The sequence below is a fragment of the Lithobates pipiens genome, unplaced genomic scaffold (genome assembly GCF_037356315.1).
Source record: "Lithobates pipiens isolate NorthernLeopardFrog02 unplaced genomic scaffold, aLitPip1_a1.2 Scaffold_8, whole genome shotgun sequence".
Lineage (NCBI taxonomy): Eukaryota > Metazoa > Chordata > Amphibia > Anura > Ranidae > Lithobates > Lithobates pipiens.
In genome coordinates this window covers 537,063,819-537,089,307 of record NW_027507903.1, presented here as the reverse complement: position 1 = coordinate 537,089,307, position 25,489 = coordinate 537,063,819, and the positions used below count along the sequence as shown (strand labels likewise).

The 25,489-nt window shown below is 43.3% G+C and overlaps 1 protein-coding gene across 31 annotated transcripts in view; it reads left to right on the top strand.

The window, feature by feature from the left end:
* The first annotated feature begins 1,124 nt into the window (after positions 1-1,124).
* The window catches only part of CAMK2B (calcium/calmodulin dependent protein kinase II beta), a 264,424-nt gene continuing 240,059 nt past the window's right edge, over positions 1,125-25,489 (top strand). For 11 of the 31 annotated variants that reach the window (XM_077469617.1, XM_077469614.1, XM_077469610.1 and 8 more), the window contains exon 1: positions 1,127-1,600. In XM_077469617.1, coding sequence (XP_077325743.1) covers positions 1,542-1,600 — 59 coding nt within the window. In that variant the 5' untranslated portion in view covers positions 1,127-1,541. Of the gene's footprint in view, positions 1,601-25,489 lie in introns of all 31 variants that reach the window. The other 20 variants (XM_077469628.1, XM_077469621.1, XM_077469619.1 and 17 more) reach the window with 4 other exon arrangements.

Genomic DNA, 25,489 nt, shown 5'->3' with positions numbered 1-25,489 from the left:
GTTCACATCACAGAAACACTATCAAGATGTGTTCTGGATGTGTTTCTGCATGTGTGTTTTTTATACATTCCAGTGTGTTTTTGATGTATTTTCACAGCGTTCTGGTGCATTTTTTCCCCTCTTGTTCTTTTTTTTCTTCTTATGTTTCCTGTTTTATTTATTTTTTACTTTTGTCTGTAATGCATTTTGAATGCGTTTTGCTGCGTCCCAGTGAAGTTATTTGCACAAAAAATACAGCATATTCTCTTTATGTCGACTGTACTGGAACGCACAGCAATGGTGTGAACTTTCCCATTGAAATCCACGTAACCTGCTGTCCATGCATTTTTGATGCAGGAAGAAAACGCACTGGACTGCATGTGGTGTGAATCAGCCCTAACACTTTTTAAGTGTATCCTTTTATAATTATACATGAAAATTCTGTTTTTCAGCAAAATCACATTGAACTTTTCCTTGGACCTTCAGTATTCCTATGCAATCAGTGATTTTCACCAAATCCTACTAAACCTTTTGAAAATGTCTATAGCTACATATTTAAAACATAAGCATATGTGCCTATAATGCATTTGACAGTTGTATAGTGAGAAATAATATTGTACTCTGGGGTTTCTAAACTTGCTTGTGTCAGCCCTGCCCAGTAAACACAGCAGTTCAGCGGATTTACCTATTTCTAGAAACGCATAAAAAGAGCCTAAAAAAAAACCGATAAAATGATATTAAAACTACACTTATCTATAGCAACCGTTTTTTTATTTTTCCAGGACACATTTGAAAATAAAAAGCTGTAATCTGATTGGTTGCCATGGACAACAGCTGTCGTTTTTGCTCCTGTCTTCAGAGATAAGTGCCAATGCTGCTCAGATACATATATGACCATCTTATGTGTACAATGCAGAATCTGAAAAAGCACGCCTACAGTAGCTGTTTGGTGCAGTCAGTGGTCAGCGTTCATCTTTAACCCCTTAATAGGCTCAGGGGTCTGCAATGCTAGCAGCCAAGGAGTTAAAGATTCCCCGTTAAATGGTAGCTCCTGTCCTGTCCTCACACTTTCTCTCCTGTCTCCCCCTCCTGTTCTCATTCCCCTATATCTCTACTCTATCTTTGCCCTCCCTCTCTCTTTTCTCCCTCCCATCCCTCCCTCTTGTTCTCTCTCAGTCTGAAATTAATACAGGCAAGGCACATTCAAAGCTGCTCCTGACTACCTCTCCTTTCTCTTTCTCCCTATCTCCCCCTAATTCCTGATCCCTATTATTTTTCTCTCCTGTCTCTCTCATTCTCTTCATCCCTCTCCATCTGTCTTTTTTTTTATTCCTCCTCATCCTTTTTGGGATTTTTTTTTTTTTTTTTGTGGTAGAAAAGACGCAGAGAACCCTACAGGAGGGGCAGACAGGAAAGAGCAAATAACAGGACTAGAAAGGGGCAAATAAGACAGATCTCATCAGAGCCAAACGCCCCTGCCGCCCTCTTACTGAAAGAAGACTAAGGAGGTCTCTTCCTTGCTAGAACCAATAAGCACTGCAGAGCCCGGATCCCATGCAGACATGGCTGTAACCTGCACACGCTTTACAGATGAATACCAGCTGTATGAAGAGATTGGCAAGTAAGGCACCATCTGATTACTCACCTGCAGCTCAGCGGATGGAGCAATAAGGCACACTGGGGAGAGAGTTGGGGGGGGGGGGATACCCATAGAATCCACCCCTTGTTTGCTATAGACTGAGAAATACTAAATTCTTAAACCTAAATTCCTAAACCTAGATTTTCTAAATCTATTTTTTTTACACCTAATCTTGAATTTTTGTAATACTAGAAGATGTAGTATGGGGCCTTCTAGCACCGATGGGGGCATACAGGGTGTGTGATGAGAATGGGTGGTCAGTGGTGGTAAGGAAATTTGGTGACCCAACTCCTGATGTGACTGCAGATGTCTATATGTTTGCATTCGTCTGACTTGACCGCCGGTAGTATTTGGGAAAAGGTTCTGGCGTATATTCAGATTTGTTAATATGAACGTGTATTGATTTGCACAAATGATGTGCCTATGTCTGGGAGCCACTGCTGAGTGTCTACATCTATTCCTGCGGGGGGGACGTGATTGGATTCAGGGTGAGGTTTGGGGTGATGGTGGCTGCTGTGTAGCTGTGAACACTATTCATGGATTGCAGGGGAATCATCATAGCTGGCTGGCACCCACTGCTGGGCAGAAAAAATGTGGGAGAACTGGGGGGGGTTGCGTACTTGTCAAATAGCTAAGATAATTTAGCATTAAAATGGATGATCTTGGGTGTACTGGTTTGTAATTGCTGAGGGAGGTAGTTGATGTATTGGGTTATTGATACATCATTATTTCTGCAGCTACCTATGGTGGAACCAGAGACGTGGTAAGCACAGGCTGCCAATTAGCCCATCAGTGGGAGTATTTCACAGTGACTGATAACATTAGGATGTTTATGGGTGCTGGGGTACTAATTAGGGGTGCTGATTTTAAGATGGTATTTGTTGGAAAAAAAAAAGTAGAAGTTATAGAAAAACATGAGCTATAAGAGATGCTTTTGGCAAGTAATTGTATGCTGTGGTTATTAATATCTAATGGGCGATCGTTCTTAGTGATGGATGATGCTAACAGCAGGATATTTATGTTCACTTTAGACGTACGGATTTGAAAAATGGCCATATATGGCAATCTACCAGAGTTCTTCCCCAGCAGTGGTGTATTCGATGAGTGATTGGTAATACTGTCTATGAAGATGAGGCTTTGATTGGCAGGTGCACTGGTATCTCTCTGTCCCTTGGATGCACCCCCTCCTCTCTCAGGTCCTCCTGGTTTCCTGAGTGTTATTCCGCCCCCTTTGATGATGTCACATTTGGCTCTCACATGGATGAGGTTTTCAGGACAGGGCCTGTGAGATATGGGGTCAGGGAGTCACCCGAGAGCTGAGGCTACTACAGTTGCAGAGAATCTGGATTCATCCATCTCCCTACTGCTGCTAATATCTATCATTCTTCAGGTATTGCTGCATCCAGACGCAATCATGCTAATTCTGTATGGTTGTGCAAACAGCTTAGTGCAGTAACTGACAGCAACCAATTAGAAATCACAACTCAGCAGTTGGAAATGCATTAATCTGACATTTCATTGGTTGATAGAGATTATCATACATTTCGCACTGCTGTGTATACCACATAATGGAATAGGTATATAGGGCATATTCATAAAGCATTGACCAAACACTAACTGCAAGTGAATCTTCCTGGTACATGTGCTTTAAATTACAGGGAATAATTAACCAACTGTGAATGTTTGATGAGCATGACATTCACTGCTTTATAAATATGCTCATATGTGTGACCTACAGCAAACATTCCGAATTCCACTCATTGATCTGACTACAGCAAATTGAAACATGATTGTTTGCCACGTGCACCACACACATCATCATGGCTCTTTACACGCTCTTTGAATATTGCCCCAAACTACCAAAAATGAATGGGAAGAGTGGAGTGGCCATTGTGCCCTGCAATTATCACTGTCATAGAAAAAGGCCTTTATTTAATAGGAAAAGAGCAAAGGGTAGTGACCGTTATCATCCAATCAGAACTCTCCTTTAATGCAAGCCATACAGCTTGAATTTCAGATGATCCCTGCTAGATCAGCCAAAATTCGAGCTGTAGGTGCCCCCGTCAGAGCACCCTCCTCCACAAAAGTCAATTTAAAATTTCCGGATAGAAAACTGTTGACTGAATAGTGACTGCATCACATTCGATGTGACTGTGGGGGTTATTTACTAAAACCGAAGAGTGACAAATCTGGTGCAACTCTGCATAGAAAACAATCAGCTTACAGGTTTCATTGTCAAAGCTTAATTTAACAAACTGACGTTAGAAGCTGATTGGCTACCATGCATAGCTGCACCAGATTCTGAGCGCTCCCATTTTAGTAAATCTACCCCACAGTGACTATTCTGACAGCCATGAATGCAGCAGTTGTCTGATTACAATAGCCACCAGTGACAATTTCCCCATCTATGGATAAGGGAATCAAGTGGGCTGAACGAGCAAAATCTACACGTTTATGGATAGCTAACTGCCCTGACTGCACAGAACTGCTAAAATCTAACTGGCTGTTTTAATCTACTCTATAATATTTCTCTATGCACTATTTTATTTAACAAACACTTATTTCATGATGAAAGGGGCACTCCTGATGTACAAGGTTTAGTAGATAATTCGATTGGAGTTTATTGCAGTCACATCAGTGAAAAGTAAACAATGTTTCTATAAATGACCGCTTTTAACCTTATTAAAAATCAAAATAATTTACTGTTTTTAATGAAAAGCCTATGTAAATTAGAAGGAGTATACAAAGTCTAACAAGCCAGTTAAAAAAATGAAACAACAGACAGGTTATTGTAAGTTGAACATCATCTAAGCCCCCTGTACTACTGTATTGAATACGCCTGTCTGAGAAATAGAAATTAAGAAAATAAAGGGTTGTTATACACATTAACTGAAGTTTTATTTTATTTTCTAAGGGAAAAAAAACAGATGGCTGCTCGCTGGTTGTCAGGGACAGACACCACCTTTGCATTTCATTGTATCCAGTTTGATAGCATATCTCTGTCATTTCAGAAGTTTTTTTGAAAGACTGAGCATTGCAGAGGCATAAGGCGCTAGCATAGTATAGCAACACATAATATTCCAACAGTATAAGCCTACATTTCCTATTTCATTTTGTCATGTAAGTGTGTAAAAAACAAACAAAAAAACACCCATGAAGTATGAAGTGTTTGCCTTCAAAGAATGCCAAATTGTTAAAGATTAACTCTGGACATCAGTATGTTAGACATAGTTACAGCTCGGACCAATGTAAACTATGCATATACCATACCTGACTGGTGTCCCTAGAAGCTGGGGATCAGGGAAGTAGACCGCTACTTCAGAGCCCTTTCACACTGGGGAGTTGGGGGTAAAGCGCCGCTATTTTTAGAGTCGCTTTACCGTTGATTTACAGCACTTTTCGGCCACTAGCAGTGCGCTTTTAACCCCCGCTAATGGCAGAAAAAGGGTGAAATGCGCCACTGCAGCGGTGGCGCTGCCCAATGATTTTGATGGGCATGGGCGCTGTAGGAGCAGTATATACATCGCTCCTACAGTGCCTCAAAGATGCTGCTTGCAGGACTTTTAAGCCCCATACACACTGATTTTTGTCTTCAGATTTACCAAAACCATGTAGTGCAAGGGCCTGCCTGATTGCATACAAATTGAAACTCCTAAGGTTTGACCTCATATTATATGGTTTTGGTAAATCTGAAGGAAAAAATCAACAGAAAATCTGATAGTGTGTATGGAGCTTTAGCGTCCTGCCTGCTCCAGTGTGAAAGCCACGTGGCCCGAATCCAGCCTGCCAACCATTTCATGTGACCCTTGCACCCAGGGCTTTTTTCAACCAGAACATAGTGGAATTTTGCTGTGCCACCTTTGACTCTCGCCCTCCACTCCCTGCTTACCGATGTGACTTGTAAACAAGTGTTTACAAGGACAGCTTTCCTCTCAATTGGGATCACAGATCCCTGCCTACCCTTCACTCATTGCAGGGACAAGGGAGATGCAGATTCAGGTGCAGTGTGGTCATAGGTGAGATGAGGCATCACATGGTAGGCTGCACTGTGATCCTCATCTGTGCCAGGTGCACAGATGCCGACCAATGATACAGAGGCAGAGCCGCCTATACTACAAGGAGGTACTAGAGCCAGGCTGAGCAATATTTGAAAAGGTGAGCTCTAAGGAAGCTTTGGGGTGAGAGACATGAGGGCTCTGGAGAATGGTGTGTGCAGAAGTGAGGGATGTGGGGAGAGTGATGCAGAGGTGAGAGTTGAGGATTGGTGAAAGTGAGATGTGGCAAGCCTGTAAAAGAGCGCTCAACCTTGCACATTGTCCATAGCACATCCCTAAACCCTGTAATCTGTATGTAGTGCACTCCTCAACCCTGCACTTTGTACATAGCGCACCCCCAAACTCTGCACTATGTACGTAGCACACCACTGAACTCTGCACTCTGTGCATAGGGCACCCCTGAAGCTGCACTCTGTACATAGAGCATCCCTGAACCCTGCACTTGATATGCAGCGCACCCCTGAACTCTGCACTGTATGTAGTGCATATCTGAACCCTGCACTCTGTGCATAGGGCCACCCTGAAACTGCACATAGCACACCTCTGAACTCTTTTCAGAGAGCATTACAGGAGTGGCTAAAAAACATTCAGGAGTCAATACTGCCTCCTTCTGAATGCCTGTTTTTTTTCTTTCTCTTAAGAGTTGAATGGAGTTTTTAAATGGGTATAAGGGGGGGGTTTGGGGTTGGACAAAATTGCATCTCAATCACCTATTTTTACTGCTTTTCACCTGATCGCAAGTGTAAACAAGTCCCTATGAATATTTTGTGTGTAATAACTAGGGGTAAAAGGGGGCAAGAGCATTAGGGCTCATGAGGTCAGAGAAAAGGGAACATCCCAAATAATATTAGGTCTTTGATTATAGGGAAAGTATTCACTTTAAGCCCAGGTTCACACTATAGCGAACACATTGCATGTGATTTGCACCCACACTGCGGTGCCGATCACATACAATATCTGTGCAATGCGAGTTCAGCCATACATTTGTATGGCTGAACTCATATTGGATTTGCACGAAAAAGGTGCAGGGACTTTTTTATCCCGAACTGGAATCAGATCGCATGGGTGAGAACACCCATCTGATTCCTGTCCAAATCCATAGTTCGCACTGCGATCTGTGAACTGTTCTGGGGGTGTCATTAACATTGTATTGACACCCACAGCGGTTCGCAGAGGGCAGTGTGAACTGCCATGCGAGAACCGGTGCTGGAATCGCGCTGGTTCCCGCTTCGTTACAGTGCGAGCCCAGGCTGAAACAGAGAACAGGGAGGCATCGGACCTCTCCTGCGAGCAGCATGCGGCTTAGATGTGAACCCAGTCTCTAGGTAAAGTTGAATAAAGATTAGCAACCCAAGTGTACAGCACTCTCAGAAGGTATCTGTATGATGTATAAGGGCCTCATAGAGAAAAGACTGCACTGCTCCAAGTCTCAAGCATATTCCCCTGGTTTCCCTGTGCACTGGGTGCTGACTTTAGAAGCTTATCCCGTTTAACACATTAATAAAAACAAAGGACAAAACCACACTTCCATAAAGTCTCACCATGAAGTTTAATCAAAGCAGTTGGTTTCTGACATAGTCCCCACCCTAAGCTCCTTTATGTGTCTCTGTTCTTCATTTTTAGTATAGTGGCCGCAGTTTAGATTTTGCACCAGTGATCAGTGTCTTTTAGCCACAACTTTGTCAAATCTTTTGAATGTTGCTACTTTTCCGCATTACAAATACATTCATTACTTGGCTATTTGGCTTAAAGCCATCAATGATTCTTCTTTTTTCATTCAACCAGTGGGTACCCCCTCCAAAAATTCAAGATGCATGGAGGAATCCTCCCCTTTGCCTTTGTATTCTGACAGTGGGGAGACGTCTATGCCATCAGAATACAGTGATCAGCCCTGCCAGCAATAAGCCGACGGCGCTCATTTAGCTGGAATTTTGCAACAGGGTGGTTGTACAGAAGTGATCAGTAGATCAACAACTACCCTGCCCATACATGGATGGAAATTCAGAAGGGCCTGATGAACCGGCCAAATTTCAATCCATGCATGGCTGGCTTTAGCCTAAATGATAAACAGAAAATCATCACAAGGGACATAACTTACAGGCAGATGATTGATAGCCCCACCCCTACATTCAAAGATTAGGTGTTATTCATAGAAGCTGTAGTATGGATTCTATGAATGACGGATCAAGCAGGAAATGGCGGGCATAGGCAAGCTTTTTTGATGAGAGCTTCTGACACCTGTTTAATAGCCCGTACCACACTGGAAGATTATAGCAGTGGGAGGGGCAGGGTTGGAAAGATGAGAATTTATCCTAAAACATGAAGAATCAGCACAAAGGACACATCATACTAACTTAAATCTATGTCCCTAGTGTTGATTTTTCTGTTTTTAGGGCAGCAAGTGGAAAGTCAAGCTGTTGAAGTGCTGGGGATCCTGGTTTCAATTTGTACTAGAAACACAATCAAATATTGCAAATATTTTATTAAATCTTTTCATGTGACAACACATGAAGAAATTACACTTTGCTACAATGTAAAGCAGTGAGTGTACAGCTTGTATGACAGTGTATATTTTATGTCCCCTCAAGAAAACTCAACACACAGCCATTAATGTCTAAACCGCTGGCAACAAAAGTGAGTACATTTCTAAGTGAAAATGTCCAAATTGGGCCCAAGGTGTCAATATTTTGTGTGGCCACCATTATTTTCCAGCACTGCCTTAACCGTCTTGGGCATAGAGTTCACCAGAGCTTCACAGATTGCCACTGGAGTCCTCTTCCACTCCTCCATGATGACATCATCCACCTTCTGTTTGAGGATGCCCCACAGATGCTCAACAGCGTTTGGGTCTGGTGACATGCTTGGCCAGTCCATCACCTTTACCCTCAGCTTCTTTAGCAAGGCCATGGTTGTCTTGGAGGTGTGTTTGAGGTCGTTATCATGTTGGAATAGTGCCCTGTGGCCCAGTCTCCGAAGGGAGGGGATCATGCTCTGCTTCAGTATGTCACAGTGCATGTTGGCATTCATTGTTCCCTCAATGAATTGTAGCTCCCCAGTGCCAGCAGCATTCATGCAGCCCCAGGCCATTACGCTCCCACCACCATGCTTGACTGTAGACAAGACACACTTGTCTTTGTACTCCTCATCTGGTTGCCGCCACACACGCTTGACACCATCTGAACCAAATACGTTTATCTTGGTCTCATCAGACCACAGAACATGGTTCGAGTAATCCATGTCCTTAGTCTGCTTGTCTTCAGCATACTGTTTGCGGGTTTTCTTGTGCATCACCTTTAGAAGAGGCTTCCTTCTGGGACGACAGCCATGCAGAACAATTTGATGCAGTGTGCGGCATATGGTCTGAGCACTGAGAGGCTGACCCCAAACCCCTTCAACCTCTGCAGCAATGCTGGCAGCACTCCTACATCTACTTCCCAAAGACAACCTCTGGATACAATGCTGAGCATCATATTCTGAGTGGAACCTGTCCTGTTAAACCGCTGTATGGTCTTCACCACTGTGCTGCAGCTCAGTTTCAAGGTCTTGGCAATCTTCTTATAGCCTGGGCCATCTTTATGTAGAGCAACGATTCTTTTTTTCAGATCCTCAGAGAGTTCTTTGCAATGAGGTGCCATGTTGAACTTCCAGTGACTAGTATGAGTGAGAGTGATAACACCAAATTTAACACACCTGCTCCCCGTTCACACCTGAGACCTTGTAACATTAACGAGTCACATGACACCGGGGAGGGAAAATGGCTAATTTAGCCCAATTTGGACATTTTCACTTAGGGGTGTACTCACTTTCGTTGCCAAGGGTTTAGACATTAATGGCTGTGTGTTGAGCTATTTTGAGGGGACAGCAAATTGACACTGTTACACAAGCTGTACACTCACTACTTTACATTACAGCAAGGTGTCATTTCTTCAGTGTTGTCACATGGAAAGATATAATAAAATATTTACAAAAATGTGAGGGGTGTACTCAGGGCCGCTGATAAGCCAGTACAATTGGCCCTGTTGTACCGGGCCCAGCCAGCAGGGGGGGCCCGGGCAACCTGAGCAGAGAATGATAGAAAAAAATATATATATATTTCTCCAGCCAGCACGAGATGAGTCTGACCACCGGAGAGGTGAGGAGCGGCAGGCGCCACTCAGAGGCTGGAGAACACTTTCCAGACAGTGAGTAAACTCAAGGCAGGGGTTGACTTCAGTTTAACAGCACCGACGGCAGGTAGCCTGCATGTGTGACTTGCTCACATTCCACTCACATCTCTGCTCATGTCCCTTGTGTCAGTGAGGAGAACAGCACCATGGAAGCCTCTCCTACACTGCTATCTACAGATTTTTGCCTCCCAGCAGGATGTCAAGCCAATTGGTCTGCTGCTCTGTCATTCAGAGCTGCACCGCCTCCTCCTGACCTCCAGTCTGTGCAGGAAATACAATGTGCAGCCTGGAGATTTAAATGTCTGCTGAAGCAAGAGTGGTAAGAGCCAGTGGCCTCACTTGTTATAGCTGTACACTCAACCCTGTTTACCATCAATGGTGTACTGTGATGGAACATGTGGGCAGAGGGGTGCACTGAGGGAACACATGTGTAGCGATGACACATATGTACATGAGGGGAAAGCAATGGAACATGTGTACAGTGACAGAACATGTGTGCAGAGGTGTACAGTGACAGAACATGTGTGCAGAGGTGTACAGTGATAGAACATGTATGAAGAGGTGTACAGTGATAGAACATGTATGAAGAGGTGTACAGTGATAGAACATGTATGAAGAGGTGTACAATGATAGAACATGTGTGAAGAGGTGTACAGTGACAGAACATGTGTGCAGAGGTGTACAGTGATAGAACATGTGTGAAGAGGTGTACAGTGACAGAAGATGTGTGCAGAGGTGTACAGTGATAGAACATGTATGAAGAGGTGTACAGTGATAGAACATGTATGAAGAGGTGTACAGTGATAGAACATGTATGAAGAGGTGTACAGTGACAGAACATGTGTGCAGAGGTGTACAATGATAGAACATGTGTAAAGAGGTGTACAGTGATAGAACATGTATGAAGAGGTGTACAGTGATAGAACATGTATGAAGAGCTGTACAGTGACAGAACATGTATGAAGAGGTGTACAGTGATAGAACATGTATGAAGAGCTGTACAGTGACAGAACATGTATGAAGAGGTGTACAGTGACAGAACATGTGTGCAGAGGTGTACAATGATAGAACATGCGTGAAGAGGTGTACAGTGACAGAACATGTGTGAAGAGGTGTACAGTGACAGAACATGTGTGAAGAGGTGTACAGTGACAGAACATGTGTGAAGAGGTGTACAGTGACAGAACATGTGTGCAGAGCTGTACAGTGACAGAACATGTATGAAGAGGTGTACAGTGATAGAACATGTATGAAGAGGTGTACAGTGATAGAACATATGTGAAGAGGTGTACAGTGATAGAACATATGTGAAGAGGTGTACAGTGATAGAACATATGTGAAGAGGTGTACAGTGATAGAACATGTGTGCAGAGGTGTACAGTGATAGAACATATGTGAAGAGGTGTACAGTGATAGAACATGTGTGAAGAGGTGTACAGTGACAGAACATGTGTGAAGAGGTGTACAGTGACAGAACATGCGTGAAGAGGTGTACAGTGATAGAACATGTGTGAAGAGGTGTACAGTGATAGAACATATGTGAAGAGGTGTACAGTGATAGAACATGTGTGAAGAGGTGTACAGTGATAGAACATGTGTGAAGAGGTGTACAGTGATAGAACATGTATGAAGAGGTGTACAGTGATAGAACATGCGTGAAGAGGTGTACAGTGATAGAACATGTGTGAATAGGTGTACAGTGATAGAACATGTGTGCAGAGGTGTACAGTGATAGAACATGTATGAAGAGGTGTACTGTACTTCATATAATGGGGGGCCCCCTGTGTGTCCTGCGAACAGTGTACTCATAATGGGCGACCCCCTGTCATGTCATGTGGATGGGGGAGATTTAACTCCTTATATTGAGACCCCTGTGTGTCCTAACTCACTGGGAAGCAGCCAGGGCTGGGGCTGAAGGAGGGACCAGGGGCAGGACCAGGGGTGGGGCTGAAGGAGGAACCAGGGGTGGGGCTAAAGGGGGCCCCGTCAGGTGGGCTGTAGGGGGCCCAATGATTTCTATCAGCGGCCCTGGGTGTACTCACTTTTGTGAGATACTGTATATATCATATACAATTACGACACAAGTCATATTGTAATTGAATGTTATTAAAAGTTACCTTTCCTTTTCAATCTGCAGCACTGAAATGTTCTGTAAAATGCAATGCAATATGGCTACCTGGAGGTGTTCTGTACAAAGATGGTGTACAGAACGCCCCCCCCCCCCAGATATGTAATTTCCTGCTTGCATTATTGGCTTACTCATTTTCCCAGAAGTCTGCACTAAGATAGAAATTTGACTATGAGCATCCCTTGCAACAAAATTTTTTGGTGAAATACCCCCAAAGGAAAACCACGTCTATAGGGATGCAGACCCTGCAATTTTCTCATTAGCGCCCTGCAGGTGCAGCAGTTGATTGATAATTGCAAAACCACTCCCATACTGATTTACTTTGCATATGAACACAGACAAACAAACAGCTATATCTCCAGGATAACAAAAGGTAGGACTCTGCAACATAGTTTGTTAAATCCCTTGCAATGTACATAGATCACCCAGAGGGGAATATTTTTTTCTCAACAAAAGTGAAGTTACTCTTAAAGCTTTCCCAAAAATCAGGAACAGTATATTGCCTATCCTTTGTAAATTGGATTCTCACTACCTCAGGTTACAGATCAAGGAAAGTGGAGAATGTTAGTGGAAGTCAGTTGGATACATATTTTATTTTCAGCATTAAGGGAAATATATGGTTCCTCCCAGGGACACCTATTCAGCCAAATCATCACTTGATTATCACAAATGATGTTCAAGATGTATGAACACAATAGGGCTGATTTACTAAAGCTTAATAAACTGTGCATTTTGTAAGTGCAGTTGTACTCATTCTCCTTAGTATATGTAATGTATTAAAGCTTCACTTTGTAAAGATTACCCAATCAGGAGCTTATAGATAGTGTAACAGCCTCGAATTCAAAATAAGATACCATCGTCCCAGTTAGTGTATACAGAAGAACTGAGCATACGCTCAAAACATCAGGGAAAACAACTCAAAATTAGAGAGTTTCCTAGTAGTTAAGTGGGAACAATAGGGACTATTGCGGTATCATGTAGTAATTGAAAGATAATAGTTCATAAAATTTACTCATATTTTATTATAAATAGATATACTCAAATATACACATAACAAAACAGAAATAAACAAAATATATTCAGCCAAAAAAAGACAGAATAAATTCGAAAATGATCTAGAGGTTTTCCAACAGAGGGATTTTTTACAAAGGTGTAGGATTGACGTGAACATCCGACCGGTTTCGCGGCACTGAAAACGCCGCTTCCTCAGGGAACGTCACTTTATAAATCTAATATATATAAAGAGGATATAGTTTTTAAAATGAATAGAGTTATATGAACAAAAAATACATAGATAAGTATTACGATCATATACAAACAGAAATTAATATTCAATCCAAAAGTGGTATATAAAGAATAGAAATACAAATAAGAACAATAGTAAGTCATGACTCACCCCTGGAGCTCCCAATCCCTCTACAGCCAAGCGACCAAACTCGAGACACCCAAAATTAGGGTGCCCCCCCCTGGGGGCGGACACGGGGGGTATGTATAGTGGATAGAGAGGCTTTACACAGCGAATAAAGGACTAGAATAAAGAATAAATGACATGATCCGTTTGAAGAAATATGTATAAAAATAAATTGAAGACCATGGACTGAAAAATTTAGGGGAACTAAGTTAGTCAGAAAATAGATAGAAAAAGTATATCACACCAGAAAAGGAAAGCACCCAGTGGTCCATGGTCTGTATTGCTAAGTGGAAACCAGAAGGCATGGCTGTTAGGCAAAACCTACCCATACTCTGTCAAAATCGCTGTAAAGTATGCTGTTTAATATAGAGCCCAGCAAATCTTCAGTATACAGCACCCATAAATTCAATATCAGGTATTTTCTATTAAAAAAGTCAGAGAAAAGGGTTGGGTCAGCGTGGGTCATAAATGCAGCTGACCTTGAAGATGGCAAGCATGAAAAAGGGAAAACAGCAAGACAGAGATATAGATGGTGGCTTTAGCTTAAAAATAACAGCCATACAAGCGTGTGTCTCCTCCACCTCGGCGTCGTTTAGAAAATTAAATTCCGGCGGCGTCTTACATAACCCCGACCCGGAAATGATCAGAGCGCAGCTGTGCGCTCCTTCTCAGTGTCCCTCCATCTACTGCGCAAGCGCGGAGTACGCGCATGCGCTGAGGAAAATCCACCGTGGACAGGATAGAGCAGGGGGAGTGCGGGAGGGCGTAACTGGGTGGGGACTTACACACCAGGCAGTCCCCGTTTGCCATCTCTCCAGACTGAAAGGAGATGAAGCCGGGTCAGGCTACCAGCGCATTGTAATTCCAATTGCGCAACTCTTCCCTGCTGAACATATTGTCCGCAGCGGAATGAAAGGGGCATAGATGATAAACACCCCCTAAAAGGTAGCCACTTGTCCGCCCACAGGGGGGGAGAATGAACTCCTCAGGTCTTAATGGCTGAAGGGGCTCTGGGGAGAGGGGGGAAAAAGAGGCATGACATTAACATTGTGGATAGCAAAAAGCAAACAACATAGGAATTGATGGCGGTCATCCGGCGGAGGGCCAGAGCACAAAGCGGGACAGCTCATATTAGCAGTCACACCCTGATAGCCAGAGCCGTCAGCCACACGGCCGCCATCACATTTACACGAATTAGAGTGAGAATCAGCCCTGCAAGAGATTGCCAAAGTCAAAGCATATTCAAAATCTTAACATAGAAGAAAAAATTACAATAAACACTTGAAAAGTAACATAATATGCTAGAATACTGGATGCATTCAAAATATATTGGCGCCCAAGTGAGTATAAATGAAAAAAACAAAAAACAAACAACAAACAACAAAAACAAAAGAAAAGAAAAAAAGAGGGGGGAAGAAAAAAAGGGGGGAGAAAAAAGAAAAAACCCAAAAACAACCAACAACATAGGCTGTTAGGCCTGGGCAGGCAAGCCAGCCACTTGGGGCATGTAAAAATAGTGGGGAGAGAGGGGGGGAAACCCCCCCCCTTCCACACCCCACAACATCACCCCCAGGGGAACTCCTCCACTGATTAACCCTATAGGGAATGTATATATATCTACACATATCCCGATAGCCTCCTAATGCTGCAACATAACAAGCATGCACCTACATATCCAATAAGCCAACCCAATGCCACAATGCACTAAGTATGCATATAGATACATATGCATATATACAATGTTTTTTAAAGAAAGCACTTGTAGGAGTGAGCTTCGTTTAAGCCAGGAGGGGTAAGGGCATTAAGCCGTTCGATCCATAATGTTTCTCGTCTCAAAATCGCCTGGTCCCAATTCCCCCCTCTGGGGTCCTGTGGGATGACTTCGAGAACGAGAAATTTCACCACTTCAAAATGAAATTTATGATGTATACCAACATGGCGGCCTACCGTAGTCATTTTGCCGTTAGTCGAGTAATATAGATGGTCACCAAGGCGCTGGCGTAGTTCCCTGATGGTCTTCCCTACGTAGAAGGCTTGGCAGGCGCAGACCATCAGGTAAACCAGCCCCCTGGTGCCACAATCAGCGTGGTGTGAAGGCGAAAAAGTATCCCCGTTAGGCAAGATCAGGGTCCCTCCCTCATAGATCCATGGACATTTAGAACAGTGTCCGCATTTGTAAGTACCTCTTGGTCCATCCAGAGGTCTGGATTGTGCCTCGGTAGTGACTACTTGTTAATCTATCTCGAAGAGAGACAGCTTTTTTGAAAACTAGTTCGGGGGTAGATTTAACGTAACTACTTAACACGTGATGTTCTGTTAAGAGATGCCAATGTTGGGATAGGATATGGCAAAGTTGTTTATGATGTGAGGAGTATTTGGTAATTATTTTAACCGTAGAGGGTTGTTGTGGGCGTGGAGGGCCGTAAAGTAATGACTGACGGCTCCGGGAGAGAGCTTTATTAAAAGCCTTTCTGAGATTAGTGTGGCTATAGCCTCTAGCCAGGAGGCGATCACGTAATAAATTGGCTTGCAAGTGGAAATCCCCATTCTCTGAGCAGTTCCGCCTCAATCTTAAATATTGGGCAAAAGGGATACTGCGAACCAGAGGACGGGGATGTGCACTCGAAGCATGTAAGATCGTGTTTCCGGCTGTTGGTTTCCGGTACAGATCGGTAGTAAGAGTGCCAGATGGATGTTTGAAGATGTTTAAGTCTAAAAAAGAGATGTTACTATTATCCACCATATAGGTAAACTGCAGATTAAAGTGATTTGTATTAAGCATTTTAATAAAGTTTTCAAGGTCCAGTTTCGTACCGGTCCATACAATGAATAAATCATCAATGTACCGGTACCAACATAGAACATAATTTAGAAAGTATTGTAGGGTATCTTCACTAAACACGTATCTCTCCCAGGCACCTAAGTAAAGATTTGCGTAAGAAGGAGCGCAGGAAGTGCCCATGGCCACACCCTGTTTTTGTAGGTATAGCTGATCCATAAATAAAAAATAATTTCTAGTCAAAATAAATTTAAGCAATTTTAGAATAAAACTGTTAAGGGGCCAAAACGCACAATCCTGTTCTTTTAAGAAGGTTTCAACCATTCGGACACCCGGCGTCCGGAGGGATCTGAATATCCTCAATATTTCTAAGTAGATCGGTTGTATCTTTAATGAAAGAGGGCAGTCCTACCACATGAGGCATAAGAAAAGAATCCACAAAACGGCTGGCATTTTCGGTCAGGGAACCTTGGCCTGAAACAATAGGTCGGCCTGGGGGGACTTGCATGTTCTTGTGAGTTTTGGGTAGTGTGTAAAAAGTAGGGGTACGCGGAGTAACGGTATTGATGTATTTTAGGGTTACCTCATCGATGAGGCCCTCCTGGAATGCACCAATCACCAATTGGCGAAATTCCAAGATAAAAGACTCAATCAGAGAGGGTTCAATAGGAGAATACCATAGTGTGTTATGCAGGACCAAGTTACACATTGTTTGATACTGTAAATGTGTCATAAGGACCAGATTTCCGCCCTTATCTGATTGTTTAATTATTAAATCTGGACGTTTTTGAAGTTTCCTAATAGCTAATTTTTGTTTAGAAGTTAAATTAGAAGGTTGCTCTGCCCATTTGAACTTTTTAAGGGATTATCTATGTAATTTTTGTTCATGTAACTCTATTCATTTTAAAAACTATATCCTCTTTATATATATTAGATTTATAAAGTGACGTTCCCTGAGGAAGCGGCGTTTTCAGTGCCGCGAAACCGGTCGGATGTTCACGTCAATCCTACACCTTTGTAAAAAATCCCTCTGTTGGAAAACCTCTAGATAATTTTCGAATTTATTCTGTCTTTTTTTGGCTGAATATATTTTGTTTATTTCTGTTTTGTTATGTGTATATTTGAGTATATCTATTTATAATAAAATATGAGTAAATTTTATGAACTATTATCTTTCAATTACTACATGATACCGCAATAGTCCCTATTGTTCCCACTTAACTACTAGGAAACTCTCTAATTTTGAGTTGTTTTCCCTGATGTTTTGAGCGTATGCTCAGTTCTTCTGCAATCAGGAGCTTACACATGTTTGGATGATGTTAATCAGCAGAGCTTTACCACATTCACTAAGCTCTGGGGAAAATAAGTGCAAATGCACTTGCAATGTGCACAGTCAATTTGTCTTCTTTAGTAAATCCATCCCAATATGTGCTACAGCTATTGAGGTGAATGGAAAGTCTGCAAATTCCAGGTAAGCATTGGCAAAATTGGGTTTTAATTAGGAGATTTTTCCAAAAAAAAAATGTACAATTTTGACTAAATGCACTGGAATGCATTAAAAAAGGTGAAATCAAATTGTTTTTTTAAAGGCACAATAGGATTTAAATTACTTCTTATGCCTTGTACACACGACCGGACTTGTCGGTAGACTAGTTCCGACGGTCTTCCCGACGGACTTTCGGCGGAGGTTCGACGGACTTTCTAAACGAAACGGACTTGGCCACAAGCGACCGGACTAAGTCCATTCAAAAGTCTGTTCGTTTTGAACGTGATGATGTAAATGGGACTAAACAAGGAAGTTCAATAGCCAGTAGCCAATAGCTGCCCTTGCGTCGTATTTGGTCCCTCAGACTAGCACACAGACGAACGGTTTTCCCAATTTTTAGACCGTCGGATAGATTTGAAACATGTTTTAAAAGTCCGCTGGAGCCCACACACGACTGAATTGTCAGACGGATTCCGGTCCGCTGGACCAAGTCTGCCGCAAGGTCCGATCGTGTGCACGCGGCATTAGGGTTACAAATTCATAAAAGTCGAAAAGATGGCTTCTAGTTCTCATTATTTTCACAGAAAGGGAAAACAAACAGTAAAAAAATTTAAATTAAAAGATTTAGGGCTCTTTTACACTGCAGCCCTTGCCGTCACTCTGAAAAGCTATCCACAGAGGACCCGCCAGCTGTCAAAACACCTGAACAGTGCTTGCATCTGACTGGATGCGGGTGCTGTTAGGTCAACATATTCCCATCCGGCTCCCTATTACCATAAGTGGTATTCCCGAGCCAGACACGGGATTGCATCGCTGGATCCATGTAAGGGTTACATACCATGTCCCCTGGATCCAGCGATGTCTTCCCACTGTGATCAGTGAGCCGCTGTGTCTCGCTTGATCTGTGACAGCGCAGAGCTCCGTTTCCCTGCGAGCGTTGCGACGCACGGGGACGGAGTTCGGTGCAAAAATTCAACGTTAAAAAGACAGTATAGATACAGTATACTGTAATCTTACAGATTACAGTACTGTATCAAATAATTACACATCCCCTTTGTCCCTAGTGGTTTCTCCAGTGTCCTGCATGCAGTTTAATATTATATATATTATAAATACTATTCTTTATGCGAAAAAATGTCCGTTTACATCAAAAGTGGTTATAGACCAGCTAGAAAACAGTGATAATAAATTAGAATCACTCGCAGTATTGAGCCATAGTAATTTGTGGGGAAATTCGTCATCAACCACTAAAAGTAATGACAGTGACAATTCTGCAACTCAGCATATTGCAGTGTTTTTGATTTGATTACATAATTGAATAATTTTTATTATTATTATTTGTTATAATTATTTATAGTTATTTATTTTATTTTTATATATATATATATATATATATATATATATATATATATATATATATATATATATATATATATATATAATAATAAAATAAATAACTATAAATAATCATAACAAATAATAATATAATAATATTAAAAATTATTTAATAATGTAATCAAATCATATATATATATATATATATATATATATATAAAATATTATAATTTATGATTTCATATTTAAAATTTTATCATACCCGGGATGTCTATTTGTCTATTAGACTCTTGTTTGGAGGGATTTAATAATATAAAAAAAATAATGATACCGCTTTCAGCACCTAAAATCTGAAATAATCATACCGCCAGGGAGGTTAACTACTTCAGATCCGCGCTATAGCCAAATGACTGCTACAGCATGGATCTGCTTTGCCAGGAGGGTGTTGACAGACGTCCTCCCCTTTGCAAGCTGGCCACGCCCCCCTGCAGGGCGCACGCAGCACGCACTGTGTTCACCTGAGTCAATGAGACTCGGGTGATCACAGATCGGAGTAAGGGGGCGATTCCAACCCTTTACCACGTGATCAGCTGTCAGCCAATGACGATTGATCATGCGATGTAAACAGAGGATCGGTAATCTTTTTTTTTTTCTTCTCACGCTGTTAGCGTGAGGAGAAAAAAAAGCCATTCATCGGCTTCTGTTGAAGGGACATCGGTCCCGAGCAGGGAGAGGCGAAGCTGCCTCATATGTGCCCACAGTGCCCACCAATCAGTGCCCAAAGTGCCCACCAATACATAAGTGCCACCTATCAATGCCCACGAGTGCCACCTATCAATGGCCCCCAGTGGTACCAATCAGTGCCTCATCAGTGCCACCTAGCAGTGCTGCCTATCAGTGTTGCCTATCAGTGCCAATCAGTGCTCATCACTGCCACCCATCAGTGCCACCTATTAGTGCTCTTCAGTGCCACCTATCAATGCCCTCCAGTGCCACCCATTACTGCCACCAATCAGTGCTCACCAGTGCCACCTCATCAGTGCTCACCAGTCCCGCCTATTAGTGCCCATCAGTGTCACCTTATCAGTACTCATCAGTGTCGCCTTATCAGTGCCCATCAATGCAGCCTATCGGTGCCTATCAGTGCAGCCTATCAGTGCCCATCAGTGTAGCCTCATCAGCGTACATCAATGAAGGAGAAAAATTACCTGTTTTCAAAATGTATTAACAAAATATAAAACGGTTCTATATTTTTTTATTTTTTTTATTCAGTCTTTTTTCATTTTTTTAACAAAAAATAAAAAACCCAGAGGTGATCAAATGCCACCAAAAGAAATCTCTATTTGTGGGAAAAAAAGTTATACAAATTTAATTTGGGTACAGCATTGTATGACCACTTAATTGTCATTCAAATAATGACAGTGCTAAAAGCTGAAAATTGGTCTGGGCAGGAGGGGGGTTTAGGTGCCCAGTAAGCAAGTGGTTAATGGGATAATAATGAAGCTGCTTTGCTGGTGATCCCTTGTTAATTTGACATTGTATTTTTTTAAATGTAACTGCCTAATCCCAAATGGTCATTTGAAGTAAAACACATATAAAACAAATATTATTCTACACAATTTTTTTATTGTGCATTAAAAAAAGAAAACAAATAAAATTAGACATGCTATCTGCCAATAGAACTTAACCAAAAAGTGCATTCTATGCATCCAAAAATATAGAAAATATGGCAAATCAAATCATTATTCAACAAAAAAATAAAATAAAAGCCTCGTGCATGTGTCCTGCTTCTTAATATAGGGGGTCAAGAATGCCAAGAGTTGGTGAAAGTAAGGGTCTGCCACCCGGAGATAATTCTAAAAATCATCTGGATTATTCTCCTGGAGCTGCCGCAGCAAAGGCATATGAAATAATTGATCACGATTAATAAAGCAACCAATTATTGGTCCAAGAAATCCTCATCCTCCTGTTCCTGGACTGGACTTGGGTCAAAGCAATAACTCCAAGGCGAATAATAAATAACACGTTATCTCCTCCGATTCCGCAACATGGCTGGTTGACGAACAGCCGTTCAGAAACAAACTGAAAAGCGAGAAATGAAAAGTGCAAATCAACACTCAAACTTCTACTAACACGAAATTAGCAGAAGGAGCCCAAAGGGTAGTAGTGCCTGACAGTTGAACTTCCTCTTTTTTGGCTTGTAGTACGTTTAGTATGTCACTACATTTGTGTTTGTTGGCCGAAAAGGTGTACCATTTGTAGGCAAGACAAAATACAGGCACATGCCTACAGACAAAAGTCAGAGGTTTGTCTGCGGAAAATCCGATCATGTGTACGAGGCTTAAGTCTCTCTATTGGTCAGATAAATACTGGCCATCATAGTGATGGCTTAATAAACTTGGATGGCAAGAGTTGGTGGGGCCAGGCTCTTGACCCAAGAACTTGAGTTGATACCAGTGTGGTCTGGTATTCAGGGCACCTGGACTGCTGAAGAGGATCTGATGTAAAGGGCACTTGGAGGTGCTGCATGGTGCCAGTAGCGGTTAGAGATAAATGGTGTCACTTTAGATTTTCTTTCAAATTAACTTATCATTTAAAAAGGCATGCGTGAAGCAGATCACTAATTAAACAAAATTGTATTAACTCTGTCACTGTCCATTTTAATGTGGTAATGTAAAACTAAATTCCAGCTCGGTGTGACCACTTTGAATAATTATCTGCAGTGTATAAGGAAAGCTCCCAGCATCATGCAGCTTTCTGCTGTACATTCTACGGCTTTAATGGAAAGTGCAGAATTCAATACGTTTTCATTGATTGCTTGGCAATAGCAGCATCAGCTCAATACATTAAAGCGATTTCTTCATTCTTTTATTTGCTCTTTGACTCTACTTCTCAACTAGTGTCATGTGTGTTCCAGGGGTACTTATTGTGGGTTCAGGAAGGATTTCCTCTTCAAGCAGTAAATTCATTATAGGGGCTTGTGTAGATGGACTTTTTCTTCATTTGGCTTGTATTTGTACGGTGCTTTAAAGCGTTAGTAAACTCCCCATCAATCATACTATTTATAACATTTCTAAACACACCAGGATACTAATTAGCCTCATAGCATCTTTCTTCCTGTTCTTATTTATCTTTTTCTAGCAGAAGCCAGCGCCATATTTTCGGATTCTTTTTGATTTCATCCTCATCTGTGCTTTCGCCTTTTCCTCTCTGTCATAGCTAGAATCTCAAACGTGAGCAGTAAACGTGAGCAGTTAACCAAGCCTCGTTTTAGTTTGCCATTACTTTGACGACATAACCCTGCACAACCAGGAAGAATACACATATCCTCCTTGCTCCCTGTATTGATCATGAACGTCATTGTTCACACCCCCTGTGACATAGCTAGCTACATGGGATGTTTCTGGAAATGATCAATGGTCAGCATTCTTGCGGGATTGTAATGCAATGTCGTGAAGTTATGCTGACAGAGGCATGGCACATAGATGCACAGACTGATGGCATGCCAAGTGTGCCATCAATGGGGACAAAACACACATGCGTAATACTTTTAAAGCCATCTACATGTAAGCGATTTTATGATGCTTTACATGGCGTAGAGTTGGGCAAGAGCAGTTTCTTCACAGTAAGAGCTGTGAAAATGTGGAATAGACTCCCTCAAGAGCTGGTTCTGGCCAGCTCAGTAGATTTTCTTTAAAAAAGGCCTGGATTCTTTCCTAAATCTACATAGTATAACTGGGTACTAAGATTGAGGCCGGGTTCACACTAATGCGAATTGGATGCTGGTTTCCCATTCGCACAGCAGGAGATTGTAACTGGCTATGGAGCCGGTTCACATAACTCTGCAGCAGCTCTGATACGATTTGCCCTCTGCATCTTTTGGTCCATTTCAGGTCCGAATTCAGACAAAAATTCAGGCTGAATTTGGACCTGAAACGGTAAACGGAGCTGCAACGGACTCCTACTCTGAGCCGCTGCAGGGTTATATGTGAACCCAGCCGTATAGGTGAAGTTGATCCAGAGAATATCCAATTGCCTCTTGGGGGATCAGGAAGGATTTTTTTCCCCTGCTGGAGCAAATTAAGTCATGCTTTGTTGGGGTTTTTTGCCTTCCTCTGGGGGTATAGGATTGTGTATATGGGATTGTATATTTTTTTTGTTCCCTTTTATAGATTGAATTAGATGGAGTAGGTGTCTTTTTCAACCTGACTATATACTATGCAACTGCAGCTGCCGTCTTTAAGGCAGGGTAAAGTGGCAGCTGCTCTGGGCCCCATCATTGTGGGCCCAAAGCAGCTGCCTCATACTTGCCAACCATCCCAGTTTAAATTCAATCGTCCTTTGAAGTTTTAGTCCTGTGTTGGGCCCCAATATCTCAGTGTAAATTTCTGTTACTAATGCTGCCGAGCTCTGCCCTATTGTCATGTACAGATGAAAATGTAAATGTGTGTAATGCCGCGTACACACGTAGCCGTCTGTCCGACGTACTTAGTCTGGCGGACTTCCCGCCAGACTGTACGTCGGACTTTCCGAACGGGCTACTTGCCCACACACGGCACTTTTTCAGTGGACTAATACGGCGTACTAAGTCCGCCGTACTATCCACCCTACTTTTGAAATGAACGGACTCGCCCACACACGTGGAGGAAAGTCCGCTCATTTCGAGCGCGTCTCCAGGTATGGTATGGACTTAAAGGGGAACCCCAACACCGAAAAAAAATCGGCGTGGGGGTCCCCCCAGGTCCACATCAGACCCTTGTCCGAGCACGCTACCCGACCGGCCAGGAAAGGGGGGGACGAGCGAGCGGCCCCCCCTCCTGAGCCACACCAGGCCGCGTTGTCAACCCATGTGACATCCACCGAAGACCCCGCCCCTTGTCCCTATATAAGTCGCCGCGTGCCCGGTCCCCGTCATTGTGAGCGGAGGACTCGGCGAGGCAACATCTGAAGAAGAAGAAGAGAAGAACGGAAGGCGGCGGCGACAGAAGACCGGACCACCGCCTGTAAAAGAGCTAGAAGAAGGCGCGGTGGCCTGGCAGAAGAACCGAAGAGGGGGACAAGACCCCCGAAGTCGGAAGAAGAGGCCGGCGGCGAGGAAGAAAGCCGGGCTCCTCCGCTAGTAAAAGAGCTACAAGAAGATAGCAGAGGAGTCCGGCGAGAAGACCCCAGAAGACGGAAGACCCCCAGAGCTGTGCAATAAACTATTTTATCTTGTGTGTTGTGTTTTTTTTGTACTTTATTTTACAGGTGAATGGGTAGGGGTACATTGTACCCCATACTCATTCACATAGGGTGGGGGGCTCCCGGATTCCGATAAGCCCCCCGCCCGCAGACCCCGACAACCAACGGCCAGGGTTGTCAGGAAGAGGCCCTTGTCCTCATCAACATGGGGACAAGGTGCTTTGGGGTGGGGGGGCGCGCGGCCCCCCCTTCCCCAAGGCACCCCCCATGTTGAGGGCACGCGGCCTGGTGCGGCTCAGAAGGGGGGGCCGCTCGCTCGTCCCCCCCTTTCCTGGCCGGCCGGGTAGCGTGCTCGGACAAGGGTCTGATGTGGACCGGGGGGCGTTGGGGTTCCCCTTTAAGTCCATACCAGGCGGCGGGGCCAGCGACGTCTCCTTCGCGGGCCCCGCCTACCTGAAGACCCGCTCGAAATGAGCGGACTTTTCTCCGGGCGGGAAAAGTCCGCTCATTTCAAAAGTACGGCGGACTGGCATACACACGGCCGGATTGTCCGCCGAAATGCGAGTCCGGCGGGAAGATTGGAGTGTAAAACTACTTTCTAAGTACGCCGTACTTTCAGGTCAAAAAAGTATGCTGGAGGCTACACACGGAGGGATTGTTTGGCGGACTTCAGTTTGCCGGACTTTTCCACCCGCTTGTTTGATCGTGTGTACGCGGCATAAGTAGTAGCAGCATTAATATGTAAATATCTGCGGACCACTGCAATAATATGTAAATAGAGGTGGCATTCATATGTATATCATGCCCTCTGTGGTCATATCCGTCATCACTTCTGCTGAATGCTGCCCACTGGGGAGATAAAGGGGCATGCTTGAAAGTCCTGTCTACAACTGTGGCCATTAACCCCTCTGTCGGTATTCCCTAGTCTGGCTCGGGGGGAAAATTCAGTACCATTAGCGGTAACCCCGAGCCTGACCCGGGATCGCATCACTGAATCCAGGATGAGTATACTTACCTTATCCCCTGGATCCATCGATGCCCCCCCGCTGTGCGAGCAGCTCGTCCTCCGCTCGATCTATCTATCACGGAGCTGCGAGCGTTGCGACGCACGGGGACGGAGAACGGTGCCAAATTCAAAAAGTGAAACACACACATTACATACAGTATAATGTAATCTTACAGATTACATTGCTCTATGTAATTATTTCACATCCCCTTTGTCCCCAGTGGTCTGCCCAGTGCCCTGCATGTAGTTTTATATTATAAAAACTGTTCTTTCTGCTTGGAAACTGGAGATTGTCCATATAAACCAAAACTGTCCCTTCACATC